We start from the raw sequence: 19,389 nt of genomic DNA, 5'->3' as shown, positions 1-19,389 counted from the left end.
CGCTAATGGAAAGCTCTCGCCCAAGCCAATCTCGGAAAGTTGCCTAGTTGGTTTAGGATGGGAATGACAAACCTATCACGAATGTAGTGGCACAGAACAGCCACGATAAATAATTAAGTTGGCCCCATCTAGTTGTTCTCATTAGATGCAATTAAATAAACTGACAAAAAAAGCACGACATTCACTGTTGCCAAGTTACGAATATAGCACATCTCAGTGCAACAAAAAAATCCATCCAAAAATATCTGTTTCTTTATGAGGATCTTTTTTTAAGGTTACACCATTAAAAAAAAAAAAGCCAGGCTTTTTTATTAAAAATCAGGTCTTTCAATATACGGGAAATACCGTACAGCCCATGAATGACACTTTCAAGCTGCATCCTCCTCTCTGCGAGCCTTGCACCCCTCCTTGTGGTAGACTGAAGCAATTGTCGTGTGAGCAAAATCCTCTTTTCTGCTGGGCTTTGGCTTCCAAAAAGCACAGCTAAACGCCCGAGCCATGCCTCCAGCCCTGGCACCGAGCATCCTCTTCTCCAGGTTGTGAACGTCTCCGAGCTAGAGATATAAACAACTTCTCCCTCTCACTAGAAGTCAACTATAAGCATGTGTTTCAAACATAATTAAACTGGAGGGTGTAGATGTGTGCGACACATTGGAACAGTTACACTACCCAATCTTAATGTTTGTTTAAAGGTTACTTTTGGATGAAAGCTGGTTAGAGAATAAATAACAGATGCTGAAGGCATCCATTATGTATTTTTGCAATTAGCAGAAAATCTTGGTACTTTTCTTAAAGAACGTACATAATTTTGTGGGATGTTTATTGCTGGAAGCAATCTGCTCTCGCTGGCAAGAACAGCATCCAAGAGCCCAGGGCAGCTTCACAAGAAGTCACACATGGTAAGCCAAATGCAATGCTCGCTTCAGGAACAGCACTTAAAATCCTGAGCTCTCTGTCACAAGGAAGCAGTCAAATGCACTTTCTTTCCGCAGAAAATTTTAAATTAGAAAGAACATGGTAAAATTATCCCTGTTTCTATTTTCCATGGACATTTTGATTACCCAGCAAAAATGTGGCTGCTGATTATACTTCCATTTGAAAAATGCATCCAGGATGTTTCACGCCATTGTTGTCTTCTATGCCCAAGGGCTTCTCCCATGGTCTGGCTACCATCTCCCCTCTTGGGGATGGGAGATACTACTATACCTTGAGAAAGCCTGTCCATCCAGGATGCATTGCCTGGAAAGGAAAATGGAAGTAAGGAAGCCACTACAGCTCCCAGAGAGCATCTCCCTCTCACAGAAGCTTGTGCGTGCAGAGTATGAGGTGGGGCAGCAGCTTAACTTCGGACTGTGCCAGTCCTCCCCCTGAAATAAAGGCACTGATGATTTCCATCATATCCAAATGAAACCAGAGGAGAAATTCAGACAAGGACAGAGGTGTTTGGGTTAGAACATAACATGGACCTCAGGGTACTTGGTGACCACAGCTGGGGACTTCAGCTGGTTCTGGTTTAAGACGACAACAGTAGTAATGCCCCGAACAGCAACCTAAAGAGACAGCTCTATACTCAGTCAGGAAAGAGGACCACCACCTATTACATCCTCCAAATACCTTGATAGATCCTGATAGTCCCTGAAGACCTCCATGACAGACTAGGCTTCACTCCTAAGACTCGATCCAATTGAGAATCTATCCTAAAATCTCTTTTCACATCTCATGGCACTAAATAAAAGTGCGTGCTGAGCACAAAAGTTGTACAAGATACCGTTTCCACGTACCATCCACGTATAGTTACACTTTGGTAGTTGCACAGCAATCTTTGCCATTTCTCACCATGAAGAAACTGCATTGTGCTAAAAAGCCCTCCAGAATAAAGCAGATAATATCTTTTGGGATGGCGCCTTGTATTTTCCAAGAGTTGTCTCGCTGCAGCAGCTATTACAAGAAACTAAACCAAACCCTCCTATTTGTAAATTAGAAAGAAAAAGCACAACTCAAACTGGTATTTGGTTTAGGACTGAATGGTTCACACAGTGCTTAAGAAGCATTTTAGACAAAAGCAAGCTTTCTGCCAAACATTTGAGGGGGAAGAGAAAATTTCTGCTTCGCTGTCTGAATGCAGTTATAAACCAGGATGACAAAATAGCCTGGCATTGCTGCCCACAGTGAAATAAGCCGTGCATCTCGTTCTTCACAAGCACGGCTCAATTTGTCTTCATCCTGCCCAGTTTAGCTTCTACAGCTTTACCCTGAAGACAAATTCCTATCTCCACAGCCCCTGGTATTCAAGGTGGCAGAGTCGAGGAGGGGAGAGAGGCAACTTCCAGGCAGGGAGTGCTTTTGCCTGAATTTCTATACAGCATAATCATGAAATAGCTAGAGTAAATACAAGCATCGCTGCTGTGTGGAACAGATAGGTATCTAAAGCTGAAGTCTGACTAGTGAAGCAGAATTGACTGAGCTTCTTTAAGCGTCTTTCCTCCCCTCCTCAATCATCTCACTTGCTCCCATTGAAGCATAACAGGTCATTGCTAGTTTAACATCTAGTGATTGAGCAGTTTTTTCATGCAACTGCTGCTAAGCACTGTGCTGAAGCAAGACAGACACATCTGATCTCACTCATATAGGAGAAAAGAACAGAGGTACTACACTGAGATTTTCTGTAGTTGGGAAAAAAAAAAGCGCACAATGTGCTTTACATCGGTTTTGTAACAGATTATGTACCAAGCTCGTTGGCAGAAACAGGTTCTGATTGCTCCAGCTGAAGGTATTTAAAAATGTTGTTTCTTTTGCAAGGCACATAGAGAATGGTAAGAGCACTCCCTTCCCCATCCCAAAGAGCATCTGCAATTCAGAAAGGTAAGGAAAAGACATTAAAAGGCAGAAAGCAAAGAGGATAGAGAATACATCAGCTGAGCAGATTAGAAGACTCAATAAAGACGCCTATTGTTACCAACAGAAATACTCTACAGACCACAGGCTGAAAACCACCATCTTAAACTAAGCAATCCATGAAAAATAGCAGAGAGCAGCAAGATTAAATTCATCCATGCCCCCCCCCCCCCCCCCCCCATCTCCACTGGAAGATTTACAAAGGTCTGCAGATCAAAAGAGTGTGAGAACTGCTGCTGTAAGAAACCATGAGTCTTAATATTTTTGTTACTGTCTCCTTTGTTACCTGATTAGCTGAATCCTCTTTGCATCGTCTTGAAGTTTTCATTATTAGCTGTTAACCCCAGGATCTTTGGACTGTGGCAAGCGCACAGCCCAGGTGCCCAGTCTCCAAGTCCTGCACTGTGCCTTGAAGAAATAACCTGATCTTGCCAACGGGCCAAGGTTGCCCCCTCTGCCGAGTAGGTGGCCAGCCAAGTAGTCGGCCAGCCAAGTAGTCACAGATCATAGCTTTCGGAGACATCTGTATCACAACAGGGACCGAAGTGGTCTTGAACTTCAAACTAAGCAGAAAAGTAATCCCCTAAGCTGCAACTTTCCTAAATGCTGGCAGCTAGAAACTGCCAACCGGTAACGACAGTTGGCAGCTCCAGTGTGAACTGAGGTTTTTTTCCATTTAACTCTTCCATTCTCCCCAGTTCAGCCTGGGCAGCGGTACACACATGTCCTCACTGTTGTAAGACACAGCATTTTGTACAAGACCTTGGAACTCCCTCATGAACCACCTCTTCTTATTACGGACAAATGTTGCTAGTGGGGAATATCTTACACTGAGGCAATCCTCAACTGCTTGCTTATGGTCTTCTCTGCCTGCCCCCACTCCATCAAATTGGCACCTGTTGGGCAGGGATTTTCCGTTCAAGTCTCCCACTTGTGGGAGAGGTAAGCCTGCTTTGGGGCAAGCTACCAGAGCCTTGCCCCGTCAGTCAGTCCCCAAGGAGACGCTACAGCCTCAGGGTGAGGTTTCAGCAGAACAGTTTGGTCTATGTAGTTTCACCAGCAGAAGTATACCTACCACTGCTGAAAAATCCCCTGCTTTTCTCATCCCTTTCAGGCTAGCTCTGCAAATCTTTCCAGAGTAAGGTTTCAACTTCAACATGTTGTTTACTGGAAACCTACACGTGAATAAACAACCCATTTTGTGACAAACCTTTATGCAAAATGTAAACACTTATTTTAAAATAAGCCTGGCAGCAATCTCTCAGTTTCTTTTATAAAGAATATTATGCTGAGCCAATCTCCTTTAAGAACACAGTCTGGAGTACAGTACATAGGCATGTGCTGCAAAGCAGCAGAATGGCATTCAGGAAATCAGCTGGTGACTGAGCAAGGAAGCATGAATAATCAAGACAAAAAGCATCTCCAACAGCAGCTGCACAATAGGTTTGTGTTTCCTAGTCCACTTCAAGACCCCTTTCTTTCGCAGATGTGCCAAATGAATTATCACCGCACAATTATATGAACAGAGTAATTTGATAAACCTATACCATCAAGAAAAGGTACCAATTCCACAAGCATTTGCCTGATCTTATCCTGTGCCTAACAAGGTCTTCAGGACTTCAGTTTTGATGGTGAAAATGGAACTTTTATACACACACCTGGGTGTATGGGGCCATGCAAGGCATCTAACACTGATAAATACACACTTTATATAGACAGATATATATGAAAAATATCACTTGTGTCAGATAACTAAGCCACGCACTCATATTAAGCCACAGAACAAAGTTTATTGGATCTCCTCAAATTGTTTGTACAGTTTTGCTGCTAAATGAACACAACACATTGGCATATTGCCTTTAATCTTTATTTCAATCATAAGTCCAACTTGAAAGAATTGGTAACACATTTAATGGCATCTTCAATAAATAAAATGACAAAAAAAAAATCTAGTCTTTGCACAGACACATTACAATCCACTCCAAATTCAATATTGCCAAAACATTTTTTCCTAAAAACTTGCTCCAAAGGGTTTTTTTCTTTGTTTCAGCACTTCAATACACAGAAAAGTATATGATGAGAGAAAACAGATACTCTATTCTGAACAGAACTTGCAAAAACTAGTAACTTAGAAACAAAAGATAATTAAATCTCTCTAATTAGATTAAAGAATCCTGTTTGAAGTCTTTTTGGAAAAACCCTGATTCTAACCTTCATATCAAAACATGCAGTTTTGCTGGATCCTATCCTATGTCAGCATACTTATACAATAAGAATTGAATTTCATGATTTTTTCTTTTTTTTTTTTTTTTAACGGGGAAATTCATAAAGCGAAAGCATTAGCCTCCCACACTCACAAAAGTAGTCATGGTCCATATATTCTGCAGTAGTAAACAGCTATTTGTGCTCAGTCCTTTGTTTGAACTCCTACCATACTGGAAAAGATACTGTAGTTTACCCTTTGTTTCTGTACCCAGCTCTTCCCCAGTCCAGCAGCCTCAAGAACCTCAGTGAGATGAGAATTCATGCAAACACAAATCTGCCTGCACAGATCAGATTGCAGCATGAGGACCAACACGTCTGATTCTAATTAGAAGCTAGGCTTAATTTTAAAGCTTTTCCTAAATAGAGAAAGTCATCAATAAAGAAAAGCCGAACCCCAAGATTTCCAAATTGCAATTCCCTGTAATTTGCAACATCTATTAGCAAATCACAAACCAATTACAGTGTCAGTTAACGTAGGAAGAACCACTCTATCACTAAAATTAGTTAAAACACTCATCTTCAAGCCTTCTGGAGCCTTCTTCAGTGAAAGCTCAGGGCATGCAAGGAATGCATGGTTGGGCCCCCACAGACCTATGCATATTATATAGGGGAGAGAAAAGGTTACTTTAAACAAAAGGCAGAATTACACCACATCTGTGCAAACATTTAAACCAGTTTGTTTCAACCAGTTATCTGCTTATCCCAACTACTGCTGCTGACTGTACTTGGCTAATTCAAGAGAACGTGATGAAGCAGGACCCAATCTGTTTAAAGGAATGGAACTTTTTTCTGCAGGTATCTTCCCCTCAGCTGACCACATCATAATAAAAGTGCAATAATTTACAATATTTTCAAACAAACAGCCATTAAAATTATACAATTTTAGGGAAACAAATTCACTAGTTTAACCATAAAAATATTTCCCCAGGTAACAAACCTTAAAGCATTCAGTAACACGGTATTTCAATAATAATAATACAGAAAATCCCTTCCACTTGTTACAAAAAGACAGAACTGTTAGAAGATTTTGCTTATTGTACACTATTTAAGAGTTTTGCCATCTTGTGAAGACCATGCTGTAATTAAGAATATAACTATCATTTAAAATAAATGAGTATGGAAATACTGACCTGACCTTGAAATTATATTCTTAACCTTTTGCAAATGAAGACAAGGTAAAGCCCAGGGCCATGTCATTCAGGTACTCAAGAACTTACAAGACAGTTTACATCCAGAGTCATAAGAAAGCACCACTTTCCATAAAGTACTTTGTATGTCTATTGCTGAACAGCATATTAAATAGTTTTGCGAGAACCGCTAAAACAGATTCTCATACTAACTGTAGCTTGACTTACAGAATTCAGGTTTGGGGATAACAGGGAACGTTGTGACAAAATTATACTCTGAAAAGATATCTGCTAAATTTGGTCCAAGCATCCGAAAAACAAACAAGGGCACACGGGCCCCTCATTGCTTAGTGCTGCTGTTTAGTTGATCCTTAAAAAAATAGGTGTATGGCAATAAGGAATAAGAAGGGCTGCCCATGACAGGCACAGAACTGTGACAGAATAAACAGTCTGTTCAGAGAGATGTTTTAACTGTGGTTTTGCCATGTGAGTAACTGAACTTGTACTAATGGAGAACCCTGAAATTTGTATACTATAGCCACAAGAAATGATTTCCTATTTAAAAAACAGATCATTTGTAATTAACTGCTTTTCCAATCATCATTAGATATGTGAAAAACAATTAAAAAAATCTTTTAAAACAACTACAAAGAGTGGACTGCAGTAGCAGCTATTCAAGCAAGATTCAAGCACAGGTTTAAATGAACTTTCAAGCTGGGAATTAGCCTTCTTTGTCAAAAATTTGTACAACTTTTTCAAAAACCTAAAAAGAAAGAGAAGAATATTAATTTTATGAAGTGTTAGTCAAACAGTTACTTTAAGTTAAACCAGCACACACAATAATTGACAGTATTTAAAAAAAAAAATGGGTTTTTCCTTAGAACATTCATAGTAATTCTTTAATAGTGAAATTGGCATCAATTCTGGGAAACTGAGACAGAAGAGCAATAATATTTCAGAAAAGCAAAAGCTCACAAAAGTGAAAAAGACAAGACACTGTTAAACACAGAAACACTGAAAATGTGTTTAGTCCAGCTCATGTTCAAGCAGAACTAATTGATTTCTTAAAGTTACTTACATCTTAATCAGTTCTTCAAGAGTCAAAACAAGAGTTCTACAACCTCCCTCAGTAATGCCTATCAGTGCTTAATTAGCACACTAACCACACACACATCTCAGAAGAGTGCCAAAAATATGTACCCTGCCACTGTCATCCCCGTGTTTTTTTGGCTTATATACTTACTTCATCAACAGATTTAGAGGCATCCACTTTTCTGACTTTTCCCATTCTCTCATACAAATCTATTATAGGCTTAGTAGACTGCAGATATGTATGAATTCTAGGAGAAAGCACAGGGGAAAAAGCATTACATAGTAAAATATAAACAGAAGGGAACTGAAAAATTTTGAAGATAGTACCTCTTTTCCAGACTCTCCCGATTATCATCACTCCTACCACTGCTTTTGCCTCTTTCAAGACAGCGGCCAATACATATCTACAAAAATATCAAAAGGATGATCACAACCAAGAACACAAGGTGCTATCTTGCAAGCAGGAACAAAACAAGAATCCTGAAAATCTAAATAGGCCTGACAAAAAATACTGTCCAGATCTGGTGGATGTAACCAGAGTTCACATGTAAAGTTAGATTCTTCCAGAGAAAGAGGATGATAGCTTTACACTTCATCAGTTTATTCATACACTTCATCAGTATTATTAAAATGGGGGCTCTTAAAATGGGATTGGGGTCAGTGGAAGTAAAAGCAACATCAGGCTCTGTGGTTCCACTGGGTCTCCAACTTGAGACATTTAAAGAAGAAAATTACCTGATTTTCAAGGATGTGTTCAGACTTTCTGAAAAGCAGCATGTCACGTTAGACTACTAATATATGCCTGCACTGAAAGAAAGTCACTGTATGTTCTCCCAAGAATTTTGTAAGGCTACATACTAAGTTATTGTAAGTTAAAATGTTCTTACTTGACATTGCTATAACAAAGACTTAAAAATCAAAATCTAAGTAAAGACTGAAGAACTAACCATAGTTAAAAGCTGCCCAAGGAACTACGTTTTGAAACATAAAGTTAAGTAAGCAATGCTGACACACGTACACTTCATGAATACATTTATCCTACTCGTGCAAGAGGACAATGGTTAAAAATTATTTTTTTCCTACAAAGTACACTCATAGTAAAAAAAAAATCCAGAAGATCACGTAGGCATTGTTGTCTATTTTTAGATCTAGTAAAAAACATTAGAACCCCCAAATTAACACCCCACCAAGTCAAAAAATTCATTTAATCTTATTTAAGTTTTTAAATAGAAAAAAATAGCCCCTCACTTGTTCTTTGAGATAAAAAAATAATTGCAATTAAGTGAAACAAAAAGTAACGAAACTTCTCAGGAAATCGGGGAAAAGAGTAAAAGGAAGAAACTCAACTTCAGGTGCTGGGATTCTCATATCAATTTTTATGCTTCAAGGGCACTGACATATTAAAAAGACAGCATATCATGGCACTTGTTAAATGAATATAATGTATCACTGTCAAAATGCCCTTGTAATCTAATGACTTGCTGAATAAAATGTTGATTACTGGCTATCCTATAGCACAGCTCATAACTATGAAAATAAAGACTGCTGCTGCCAGCACTTTAGAATTAAAGCAGACATTGCTATCAAGTTCATTTTGGACTAAACAACAGTTACTAAGAGTAAACAGAGTAATGTTTTCTGAAAACTTACAAAATTAATTTTGTATAATGTATTTAAAGTTTTTATAAATTTTCCTTAAGAATGCAATTGCCTGAAGTACTTCAAAATAATTTATTCGCACATGATTATACCAAGTGCAATTAGCTGCCTGCTATTTCAAAAACATGCAGTTTTTAATCTGCAAAAACACATTGCCAAAAAATCCCTGAAACTCACAGACGAAGTTTTCCTTCTACTCTTACACTAGTTCATTCACCACCTGACAGAGTTTTATTGTTCTTCTTGACTGATTCTCACAATATAGCAAGAAAGGAAGTTACAGAATAACACACTTCATTACCTCATTGTCACAATCAAAAAAGAGAACAAAAGAAACATCTGCCTTTCCATCCATAGTCTTATTCCAGCCTTGAAGATTATCTTCATTCCTGGGAAATCCATCAATCAAGAACTTGTTCTTCTGGGAATTGGCAGCCATTGTTTGATCCATAGCCTGATAAAAGAGAAATTCATTTCATGATCTCCTGCACATACAACCATTTATCTACTTATTAAATTACCCCCAAAATGTTGACATGGTAAGTTGAGAAGCATTTATTTTAGGATTACTGCAGATTTACAAAATGTATTTTTGTTTCACCTTCAATGCACGCTAACTAATTCAGTGATGCACCAACATAGCCTTCTTTCAAACTGAATTTACTATTTCATAAAGCTCAAAATCTCATAACACACAATCCCAGCTTTAAAGTTGATTTTCTACAAGATACTGGAAAGTGCTGTTACACAATAAGATGCCAAAACATCCCTGATCTAGAGTTAATTCTAACGGAAAAGCTCCAGACAAATTCAGTGCCACAAGCAACAGAAGCCTTTTCTGTCTTAAAGGAGATACTCTAGTTGTTTTCCTGGACATCTAGTAAGGATAAAGGCTGGAGCTTTTCCTTCCACAGGAACATTAGCAGGTGCTCCTCTCCTTCATGTGGGTATCTATTTTGATAAAACTTACAGAAACTTCGTACCTTTAAGGCCTCTACCCTCCAGTCAAATATGACTGAGCTGACGAAGAAGTCCAAAAGCTAGTTAAGGGAAATAAGAAATACAGAGTTTCACTGATTTCCCTAGAGCTACTAAAAAAATAAAATAAAAATAATCCATTCTCACAGATCCCCAGGTATCAGAGGCCATCACCTACTGCCCTCCAACCAGCCAGAAAGAAACATGAGTAACTGCTAAGAGAAGCCCAGTATGTGATACACACCTATGTGTCTGCCATTTCATACTACTCACACTGGAGGAAAGGCTATTCTTCCAGAATACGGCCACTGCTTTGTTGTTTAGTCTGCAAGAGTAAACCAGCAAGGAAATAGCCCTTTCCTTACCCTCTTCAGCAAGCTGATTGTTATTTCAACCGGTACAATCTCCCCCTCCTTAATGTAGTTCTCAATGAGTTCTCCATACTGTGAGCCTGGCCTTTTTCGTTCATCTCGAAGGAGGTCACCAGCAGAAAGGTGCGTGTAGCCGTATTTCTGAAATGGGCAAAACAAACAGGTATAGAGTCCCTTGAATTAGTACACGTGCAAAGTTAACCAGTCAACGGTGTCACCCACGTTTATCTTTGCATTACAAGAGAAAAATACAGGGAATAGCCTCTTGCCAGTGACGGATCTATTCCATCTTCAATGTGTAATCTGACAATACAGCATACCCTGTATGCACAGAAAGCACAGCAGTAGAGAAATTCTTGGGTAAAATGCTCAACAAGGCTTTGGTCAGGCATTCATGTACTGTTTTCAAAGGTAATGTTGTCATGTTTGGAAACGAGACTGTCTCAAAATCCCCAAGGTGCTTCCTGAAATGTTACACTGTGCAATGAGACGTGTAACAATCAGCAAATTAGATACAAGCTATACCCCATCCTAACAGTTCAACAACTTAAAAATTCTCAGTGGTTATCAGTTACTGGGTCAAGTCTTGATTTACAAAGTGAAAAAGTTGAGATAGTGCCTTTTCTTGCTGTATTTACGCAATAGGTTTGTAATTTTATCTAATTACCTACTTAAAGAAAAGCATATGAGGTGATTCCAGGTCCTTTGGAGCTGGAGGAATGTTTCAAGCACAGCACGAGTCAGAAATCTTTACGTTTCCATGGTCGTTCTGGCACCAACTTCCTCCTCTGCCTTGGTCAAATCACTTACAACTCTGCATCTAACACCGCAGCTACACAAACATGCACTCCTCCAAACCCAGCCCTGCCTGCCCCTGCTACCTCCTTCCCTGGGATGAACGTGACAAACTCGGAGGGTAGCCCTTGGGGGGAGGCTAGTGCCTTCTCATAACGATGATGTGGCAGATGAAGGTAAACAGCTACACTGGTGCCACCCTATGTCATGCCATGTACAGTAAACAGAAAGAGAGCAGAGAGATCAGGTCTAAATCTATCAATTTGATACCAGGATGCAGGAACACAGCAAACACCATTACTCTTTTCTTTCACCTCAAACTACATCTAAAAAAAGTTGCCAATGCAAAACACCAATGAAAAGTATTTATTGCACTTGAATTTCTCAGGCATTTACCATCACAAATAGACACCTAGTGCAAACATACAAATGCACTCTTACCAAAGAGAAATGCATTGTTATAAAGGAAATTTCAAAGCACAAAACAATCACTTTCTCAGCTCATTTAACACCACAAGAAAACTAAGTGTACTATGCTTCTTGACCAAATATAGTCCATAAAAGCAGGCAATAAAGACATCTCCTTGGTGATTACTTAAACTAGCTATAAATCCAAAACAGAGTACACCTATACATACTCATCCTAAAGTTTTTACACAAAACAAAAGCAGCAGCAAAAAAACTTCAGGGTTATCAGCTTGGCTGCAGCAATATCCAAAGCAAATTTCAACAAAGGTGCCTGAACAGCATAATAATGTGACTACACACTTTTTAAGGCTGTGAACTTGGGATTTAAAAACTTGGCTACTGGACTAAGTACAACAGAAATATTACACAACCCACTAAGTGACTTTAAAAACATTTCAGTTGCTTTCCAATTTCACCCACAAAAGCGTGGAAAGTTAGTTCTGCCATAGTCATAATTTAAGAAGGGATATAATTACCTAAATCTCCAAAACTCTACACAGCTGGCAAAAAAAGGAAGCAAGATTTTGCTCTAAATAACTGTGAAGAAAAAGCTCCACAGACATCCTCTATAAGCTCACTGTACTCCTGCTTTAATGTGTATTGCATTTGGATATGCCTATTTAATTGCAAATCTAAATATTAACTATGAACTACAGAAGCCATAAACTAGAATAAATCTTTCCTTACAAGCAAGAAACCTTACTCTGCTGAACCCTAAATTAACATGTAGTTCTTCTTGCTAGAGTTAAAGAATGATGATATTTTTAACATCAAGTTTCTACAAATGAGAAAACAGGAGGAAAATATAATCCCTTTGGTTTTAGAGGATTACCAAACCATTTAATTTTCCTTGGCATTTCCCTTTTCATGCATGAAAACAAAATTGAGTCAGACAATTTTTGGAATTCTCTCTTTTGCAACAGCAAACTAAAATAGTTTTTAACGGCTGAACAGGAAAGTAAAAGATAGAAGTGTTTTAAAGTGCTGTTGTATAAATAGACATGTTTTAGGTAATAGTAAATTGTATTCTAGAGTAACCTTCAGAATGGATTAGCCAGGCAATAAGAAAAACAAACCTCTCCTTCAGGGGCAAAACATTTATTTGTTAACTGTACTGAGTCAAGAGCCAAAGAAAACATGTCGGTTTAAACAATGCAAACAAGCACGGAGAAAGGCTTGGCTGCTGCTCCATACACACACAGAAGGCTTCAGAGATGCTCACGCTGCTCTTGCCAGTTTTAATTAATGCGTACAGGGCACAAAGTTTTCTTTCATCTTAGGCAAGATAAACCCTCAGCAAGCATCCTGAATTGGAGAAAATGGTCACATCCCCAAGAGCTCGCAAAAGAGACTGTGATGTAACTGCACAAAAACCAGGGCAAAACACTCGTGCATCTCGCCCAGGTTTGCATTATGCCAGCATGACTTTCCAGCAGTGCCAAGTACATCTTGATGCAATCCCCAGAACATGACTTGTCGCAACTATTGCCTAATTCTTCTCCTCCGAAATCAGAAAGGGAGCAGGACTGTGGCTGCCAAACAATGAAAAAGCAGTTTCTCCAGTTCTTGAAGGATGCATATATGCTAGATCCATAATGTCAGACTGAAAGGAAGACCTGAAATAGAAACTAGGTTAAAAACATTTTCCTAATACTTGGATGCCAAGCACCTAAAACTTGGACAGATTTTTAGATTAAATAGAAGAAAAAAGAAAATATAGAATTAACTATTCTAAAACTTTTTTCAGAGATAATGTTTTCTGCTATGCTAGCGGACTGGTGTGCTGTTCTGTAAGAATAAAAAAAAAAGACTAAATCAGTAAGTTGCTATTACACAAGTTCTCATTATTTTTAAAACTATTTTTATATTTGGAGAACCATAATCCAAATCTCTTACAAAAATTAACTGTGAACGAAAAAGATAAAAATCATCTATCTTTAGCACCACTGTAGACCTGTGCTTTAAAAAAAAAAAAAAAATCCCAGTGATGTGGAAAGGCAAGCTCAAGTTTCCATCAATCCCACCATGGAGGTGTTACTCAGAACAGCACTTAGCAGTACTGTGTAGAGCAGAGCAAAACATTGCTCGCTTGTTTGTCTCACAGTGGCCTGGTAAACCAGTCCCCATTCAGCAGGACAAACTGGGACGTGCAAGCCGTATGCTCCACATCTCCAAATTACAACCCAAGACTGCAGCCTCCCTGGGATGCCCTTCTCTCCCCCGTCCTATAGCCACTTCTAGCTTTCCTGTCAGCCAGGATTTGCAACTTCCACTCCGCAGACAGAACATGCTTTGTTTTCAGTAAATACAATAAATAGAGGAATACAACTGAAAATACATGAGTCATTCTGTGGCAGACTTGAATAAGGCGGAGTCTGCCCTAGCAATCTTCTCCAGGCAGTAAAAAAGGATCAGCGGTGTGCAGCAGCTGCTGCTGGGACTCCTTACGCAGCCAGCTTTCAAGGGGCACAAGGTTTATTTCTGATCCAGCCCTGTGTGGTCCAGCAACACATCTCTCCACTAAACACACAGCTTGAGACTTCCTTAAGTGAGCAGAAGCCAAGAAAAAGCAAGAGAAACACAAATCACTGCTTTGACCTTGACTCCTATCTTGGCTTATCATTGTTACTCTGAAAATGAAAGTCACAGGGCTTAAGATTTAAACAAATAAAATACAAACTTTTATTGCCCTAGTTCTGACCTGTCATATCTTGGGCAACCTTAATAAACAACCGAAATTTGCTCCGTACACCATTCAAGAACTAGGTAAAATAAAAACAGAACTGTGCAAAGCCTGCAGCCTTCATATTTTTTTTACCTAAAAAGCTTTTGTTTGTCCTATTAGCAATTAGCACATGGAATTAAAATTTTGGGATATAAATTATAATGCAGTAATAGACCTTCCGTCTGCTTATTAAAAGAAAAAATTGAAGACATTTTCTTAGTTTGAAATATGTTCTTGCCTCTGCGGGGGGAAAAAACAAACCAAAAAACACATTAACAAAACAAAACGCACAAAGGAGATCCCCCTGACAGTGCCCGCAGGGAAGGGGGGGTGGGGGTGGGCAAACAGAGCACCCCAGTGCTTCAGGAATGCTGAGCTCAATAAAAGGCACCCAGTATGCTTGGAAAAGTCCAAAATTCAATACCCAGTGTTCTGCAAAATGGAAGTGTATAGGGATAAATCTTCAGGGGGTAGATTTAAACGATCACTCACCGTGTTTTAAAAAAAGCTCCCAAGTTCAGAAATATAAACTTATATTCCAAAAAACAACTATGAGAACTTAAGGCTAAGTAGAATACTAATACTTGGCACTCTTGAAAGAGATTTCAGAAGTTGAGTTTAAAGCAAACAATTCTAAAAATGTTTTTATTTCAAGGAAGTTAACACTGTCTCTTAGCAGACTTCCAGAAGACAATTAACACATGACAGCAAAACCTAAATCCACTGCCACTTTCAGGGGAGTGTTTCTTATACAATGAGCTCTTCCTTGCATTGTTTTCGTCACCCTAGCAAATCTCCTTATCATATCTCTCAAAGCAATTTAACATCTTTTTCCATTTTGATATTAACTTACGCGCTTATATAAGGAGAAGGCTCAGCATCCCACCTTGTGGGATTAATTTTAGATTTAGCTACAGGATAGGGCTGTGGTGGAGGTGAATTATAGTTTAGGTACACAGAGAGGGATGTCTTGCATACCCCAAATCCCTACAGAATCACCTTGCCAAAACAAGCAAACAAAAATACAACTCAAATCTTGCTTGGAATAAAACCAAATTATTTAGTTATTATTCTTCTCATCAACCAGAGAGCTTTGCATTTTAGGCAAAGGTTATAAGGATTTAACATTTACATACATGAAAGCATATTTTGTGTAGATTTGAAGAACACATTTTTTTGCTTGACTTTACCATAACCAGTTTATAAGCAAAGTTCAGAAGTCAGCAATAAAACACATTCATTTTGCCCTACACACATAATAATCTCACAGTCACAGAAGATACAAACACTGTGGAAAGCATGAAGGTTATTGCAAGAACCTGCATTCAAATGACATAATTCAACTACCTGGTCAAATATGCTGCCTCACACGACAGCTACGCAACAGTGCCAAATGATGGCAAGCTCCACCTAACTGAGCTGTGGAAGGTTTCGGGAGTTAATCTGCAGAGCTGGAAGGGAGAGAATAAGAACTTGAGGGAATTCTGCTTCACCCTTCCTAAATAGGAGAAACTGGTCCAGAGCAGCAGTTCTGCTGCATTTGCATTTCACTGACAATTCTGTCAGTCTGTGGAATGTACATGAGTCTTCCCTCTGTATCGGAGAAAACCAGCCTGGTTCAGCTGTCTCCTCCAACCTTATCTGCGAAGATAAAGAAACCTAATCGCTTACCTGCTGTTCCCTTTCGTACACTGTGTCAATACCCATTTCCGCTTGTTACTGTGTCTTTGTGCCTCAAATAATTTCTACATTTTGGTCCAAATTTGGCATGAATACATGCCTTCTCCAGAATGAGGGACTCAAGCACACACATATTGAGCAGTTATGCTTTAGGCTAGTACTTAAAAAATATGTATTTTACCTACAACATGTGATAGCCATCTCCCTTTTCTGGGAATGTAAAGCACAGTCAGCAAAACAATTACAACACTTCTTTGAGAAATTGTTCCCAGGTAGTACGTAATACTCCCTTTAACCTACAAAACACAGCTACCCTTGGTTTGTTAATAAAATCATTTAATGCTAAAATCATACAAGATCTCATCTCAGCAAGGTGAGACTTCTCCCACATGTGATGTGCTCTGTCCCAAATCTCTAGTATGAATAGCAACCGAGAAATATTTATAGCTCTTACTGACTTTTTGTTCAGTACAAACTTCAGATTTACAGCAAGATACTGGGTCAGATTCATTCCAAATGTAAAGTAATATTATTCAGTCCATTTACAACAAGGATGAATGAGGTTTATTATTACTCAGCTACAGCCCCTTTTCTCTGTGGCAAGCTGCCAACAGGGTTTAAAATCTGAAAAAAAATACACCTTTAACCTAAAGGCAGCATTGACTGCATACAGGCTATTCAACCGTCTGCACCAGGGCTCTCTGGGGGGCTGCCAGGGGCCAGGCCAAGGATGTGTGCTTAAAAAAGCTGATGCTCTCCAGTACCTCTGCTGCGTTTCATCCACACTTCCCTGTTCATGTCCCCTTTTTCTAAAGTTTTACAGCAGGCTCGCATCAGTCCAACTCTCCCTTCAACTACCTCAGACCCTCTCTCCCTCAAAGTTTAGCCAGTGGCTCCTGTAGAGGTGTCCAAGCAAGCAGGAAGACCATCTGTTGCAGTCAGCAGGTCCAAGTGCTTTCTACTGTCAGCCCACTGACTTCCATTAACTTCTTTCCATGCAGTGAACAAGATTAGCAGAATTAAAGCAAATTTACATTTATTAGTATTTGGACGTCCCTTTCCAGGCTTAGAAAGAAAATAAATACAGCACAAGCAAAGTCAACTTCCTTCTTCCATGTTTAGCTGCAAATACAATTTGAGTAGCAACGACTCATTTGAACTCCTCCTAATAAAGTGGTCTTTATCCAATTATATTAGCCTATCAAGCCAAAGGCATTTATATTTCTAAACATAGGCCAGGGGCCACACAAGGTACTTCAGCCCTGAGGCTACATTAATGGTTTGGTGAAAGCCATTGATGACAGCCTACAAGATTCCCCTACCGTTTAAGCTCATTTGTTTGCTATGTGCCAGGGGCAGAATTTGACCTTACCAAAAAGCCTTTATGAGTACTATGAACCTTTCATCCCACAATTTAATTTAATGAATAAGCCGGTTTGAATGAGAGTCTGTAATTTGAGGTTAAAATCCTTCAGAACTAAAGTCATAATGGCATTTTTCAGTCTGGACCAAATTCGCCTAACTTCGTTATACAACACTGAGGACTGGGATATAATGGCAGCGTGGATAAACTGTAACAGCACTGCCAGGGCATCACCAGAATAGACGACACACAAAATGTGCCTGTGCCAGGAGTTGCAGATTTTTTTTCCACCAATAATTTCAGAAACATGGGCATTGCTACAGTTCTTAGTAATTTCTTTCAGTGCGGGTATGGATAAACTTTGATCCTACATGGCTTTCAAGAAGAAAAATATACATAACTGCTCAGAAAAAAAAAAAAAGAAAGAAAAAAGAGCTGCTTCAAATCCAACATACACACATGTTTGGAAGCATTCAGCCTTAACTACTTCTGTAATTATCCACCTGAATACAATGCAATTATCCCTGTGTTTTTTGGTTTTTAAAAGGACAGTACTACACCATGTAGCATTCACCGTTCTTTCTTAGATACTTGTTCTATCTCAAATGGCGGTAAAAATGTATTTGGAAAACTGAAAAAGTGAAAAATATAGCAGAAAGTTTTCTCAACCTATCCTGTCAGTTTTAGGCTCTTTGAAAAGAGAGAGCAAGATTAACCACCTATGGGGTCAGGACATCCTTTGACCTCTATCATATTCTGTCATAGGACAAAATTCTTGTTCTATTTTTAACATTTTACTTTCACAACTTAGAGAGATGGCACCGGGTCAGCAAGCCAACACCCTGCAATGTCTACTGTACCAGCTCTTACGATTATGGGACAGGCTTCAGAAGACATGGACCTTGATCCCACACATTTGAAGTCAATGTATTCCCAACCACTGTAAACCATCTCACCTCCACTCCCAGGCCACAAAACTGGCAACCTGAGGCGTGCAGGTGGCAGCCCCGCAGTCACCTACGTGGCCACGCAGACGTGTACAGAGCCACCCACTCTGGCCGGGCTGCAAGACTGGCCTGAAAGACCAGCCTGACAACGTGTCACCACCCAGGCACTTCTCCAGGGCCGTGGTCAGGCCCCTCTACCAAGGCGCAGCGGGCAACCGGTGCTCCCACCTGAACCACTGCCGTTCATGCCAAGCTGGGGCGGCCTCCAAGCCCTGGTCCCACTGCCCAGGGTGGGTGCCAGTGCAGGCAGACCCACCAGTGGGGTGGGATCCCGGGGGGCCGAGGGAAGAAAAGGCAGGAGAAGGAAAGAGGCCGGGCCCTGGCTGGGCCGCCTGACAGGGGCTGGAAGGTGAGCTGAGGGGCCGGAGTGGGGCTGCCCCCACCACTTCACCGGTTAACGGGAAGATGTGGGTCAGTTATTTTTATTTTACCGCCTCCACCGAGGCTAGACAAGAGCCCAGACCGCAAGGGAGATGCGGGGCCCGCCGCCGGGCGAAGGGGGACACGCTCCCCCAAGCGACCAGCCCCCGGAGAGGCACGGACCCCTCCGGGAGGGCCTACAACTCCCAGCGTGCCCCGCGGCCGCGCCCGCAGACTCCCCCGCAGCCGGAGCCCCGAGGCACGCCGGGACGCGTAGTCCCGTACACCCCCTCCCATTGCCCGGCGGCGGGACCACTGCCCTCACCTCCACGATGCGAGCGCACTGCGTCCCCTTGCCCGCCCCGGGCCCGCCGAGGACGAAGACAACGACGGGCTTCATGAGGAGAAGGAGGCGGCGGCGGAGCAGCAGCAGGACAGCGGCGGCGGGGCGGCGGCCAGGGGGCGGCCGTAGAGCGAGCGGGGAGCGGCGGGCACCGAGGCCAGGGCTGGGGATGGGGCTGAGGCAGAGCCGCCGCCGCGCACCAGCTGCTGAGCTGTCCCCGCCGAGGGAAAGTGCTTCCGGGTCCCCGGCGGCGCGCGCCGA

General features: G+C 40.7%; 1 protein-coding gene across 1 annotated transcript; it reads right to left on the bottom strand.

Annotated features, from left to right (window-relative positions):
* Positions 1-4,665: 4,665 nt before the first annotated feature.
* On the bottom strand, positions 4,666-19,375 carry CMPK1 (cytidine/uridine monophosphate kinase 1). Its single transcript, XM_075508724.1, has 6 exons — positions 19,111-19,375; positions 10,382-10,528; positions 9,340-9,492; positions 7,707-7,783; positions 7,531-7,627; positions 4,666-7,050 (listed from the first exon to the last, which is right to left on the bottom strand). The coding sequence occupies exons 1-6, from the start codon at positions 19,183-19,185 to the stop codon at positions 7,009-7,011; spliced, it is 591 nt and encodes a 196-aa protein (XP_075364839.1). The 5' UTR covers positions 19,186-19,375; the 3' UTR covers positions 4,666-7,008.
* Between the last annotated feature and the right edge of the window lie 14 nt (positions 19,376-19,389).

Source organism: Mycteria americana, chromosome 7, assembly GCF_035582795.1.
Source record: "Mycteria americana isolate JAX WOST 10 ecotype Jacksonville Zoo and Gardens chromosome 7, USCA_MyAme_1.0, whole genome shotgun sequence".
Classification (NCBI taxonomy): Eukaryota; Metazoa; Chordata; class Aves; order Ciconiiformes; family Ciconiidae; genus Mycteria; species Mycteria americana.
This window is presented reverse-complemented; position numbering and strand designations above follow the sequence as displayed.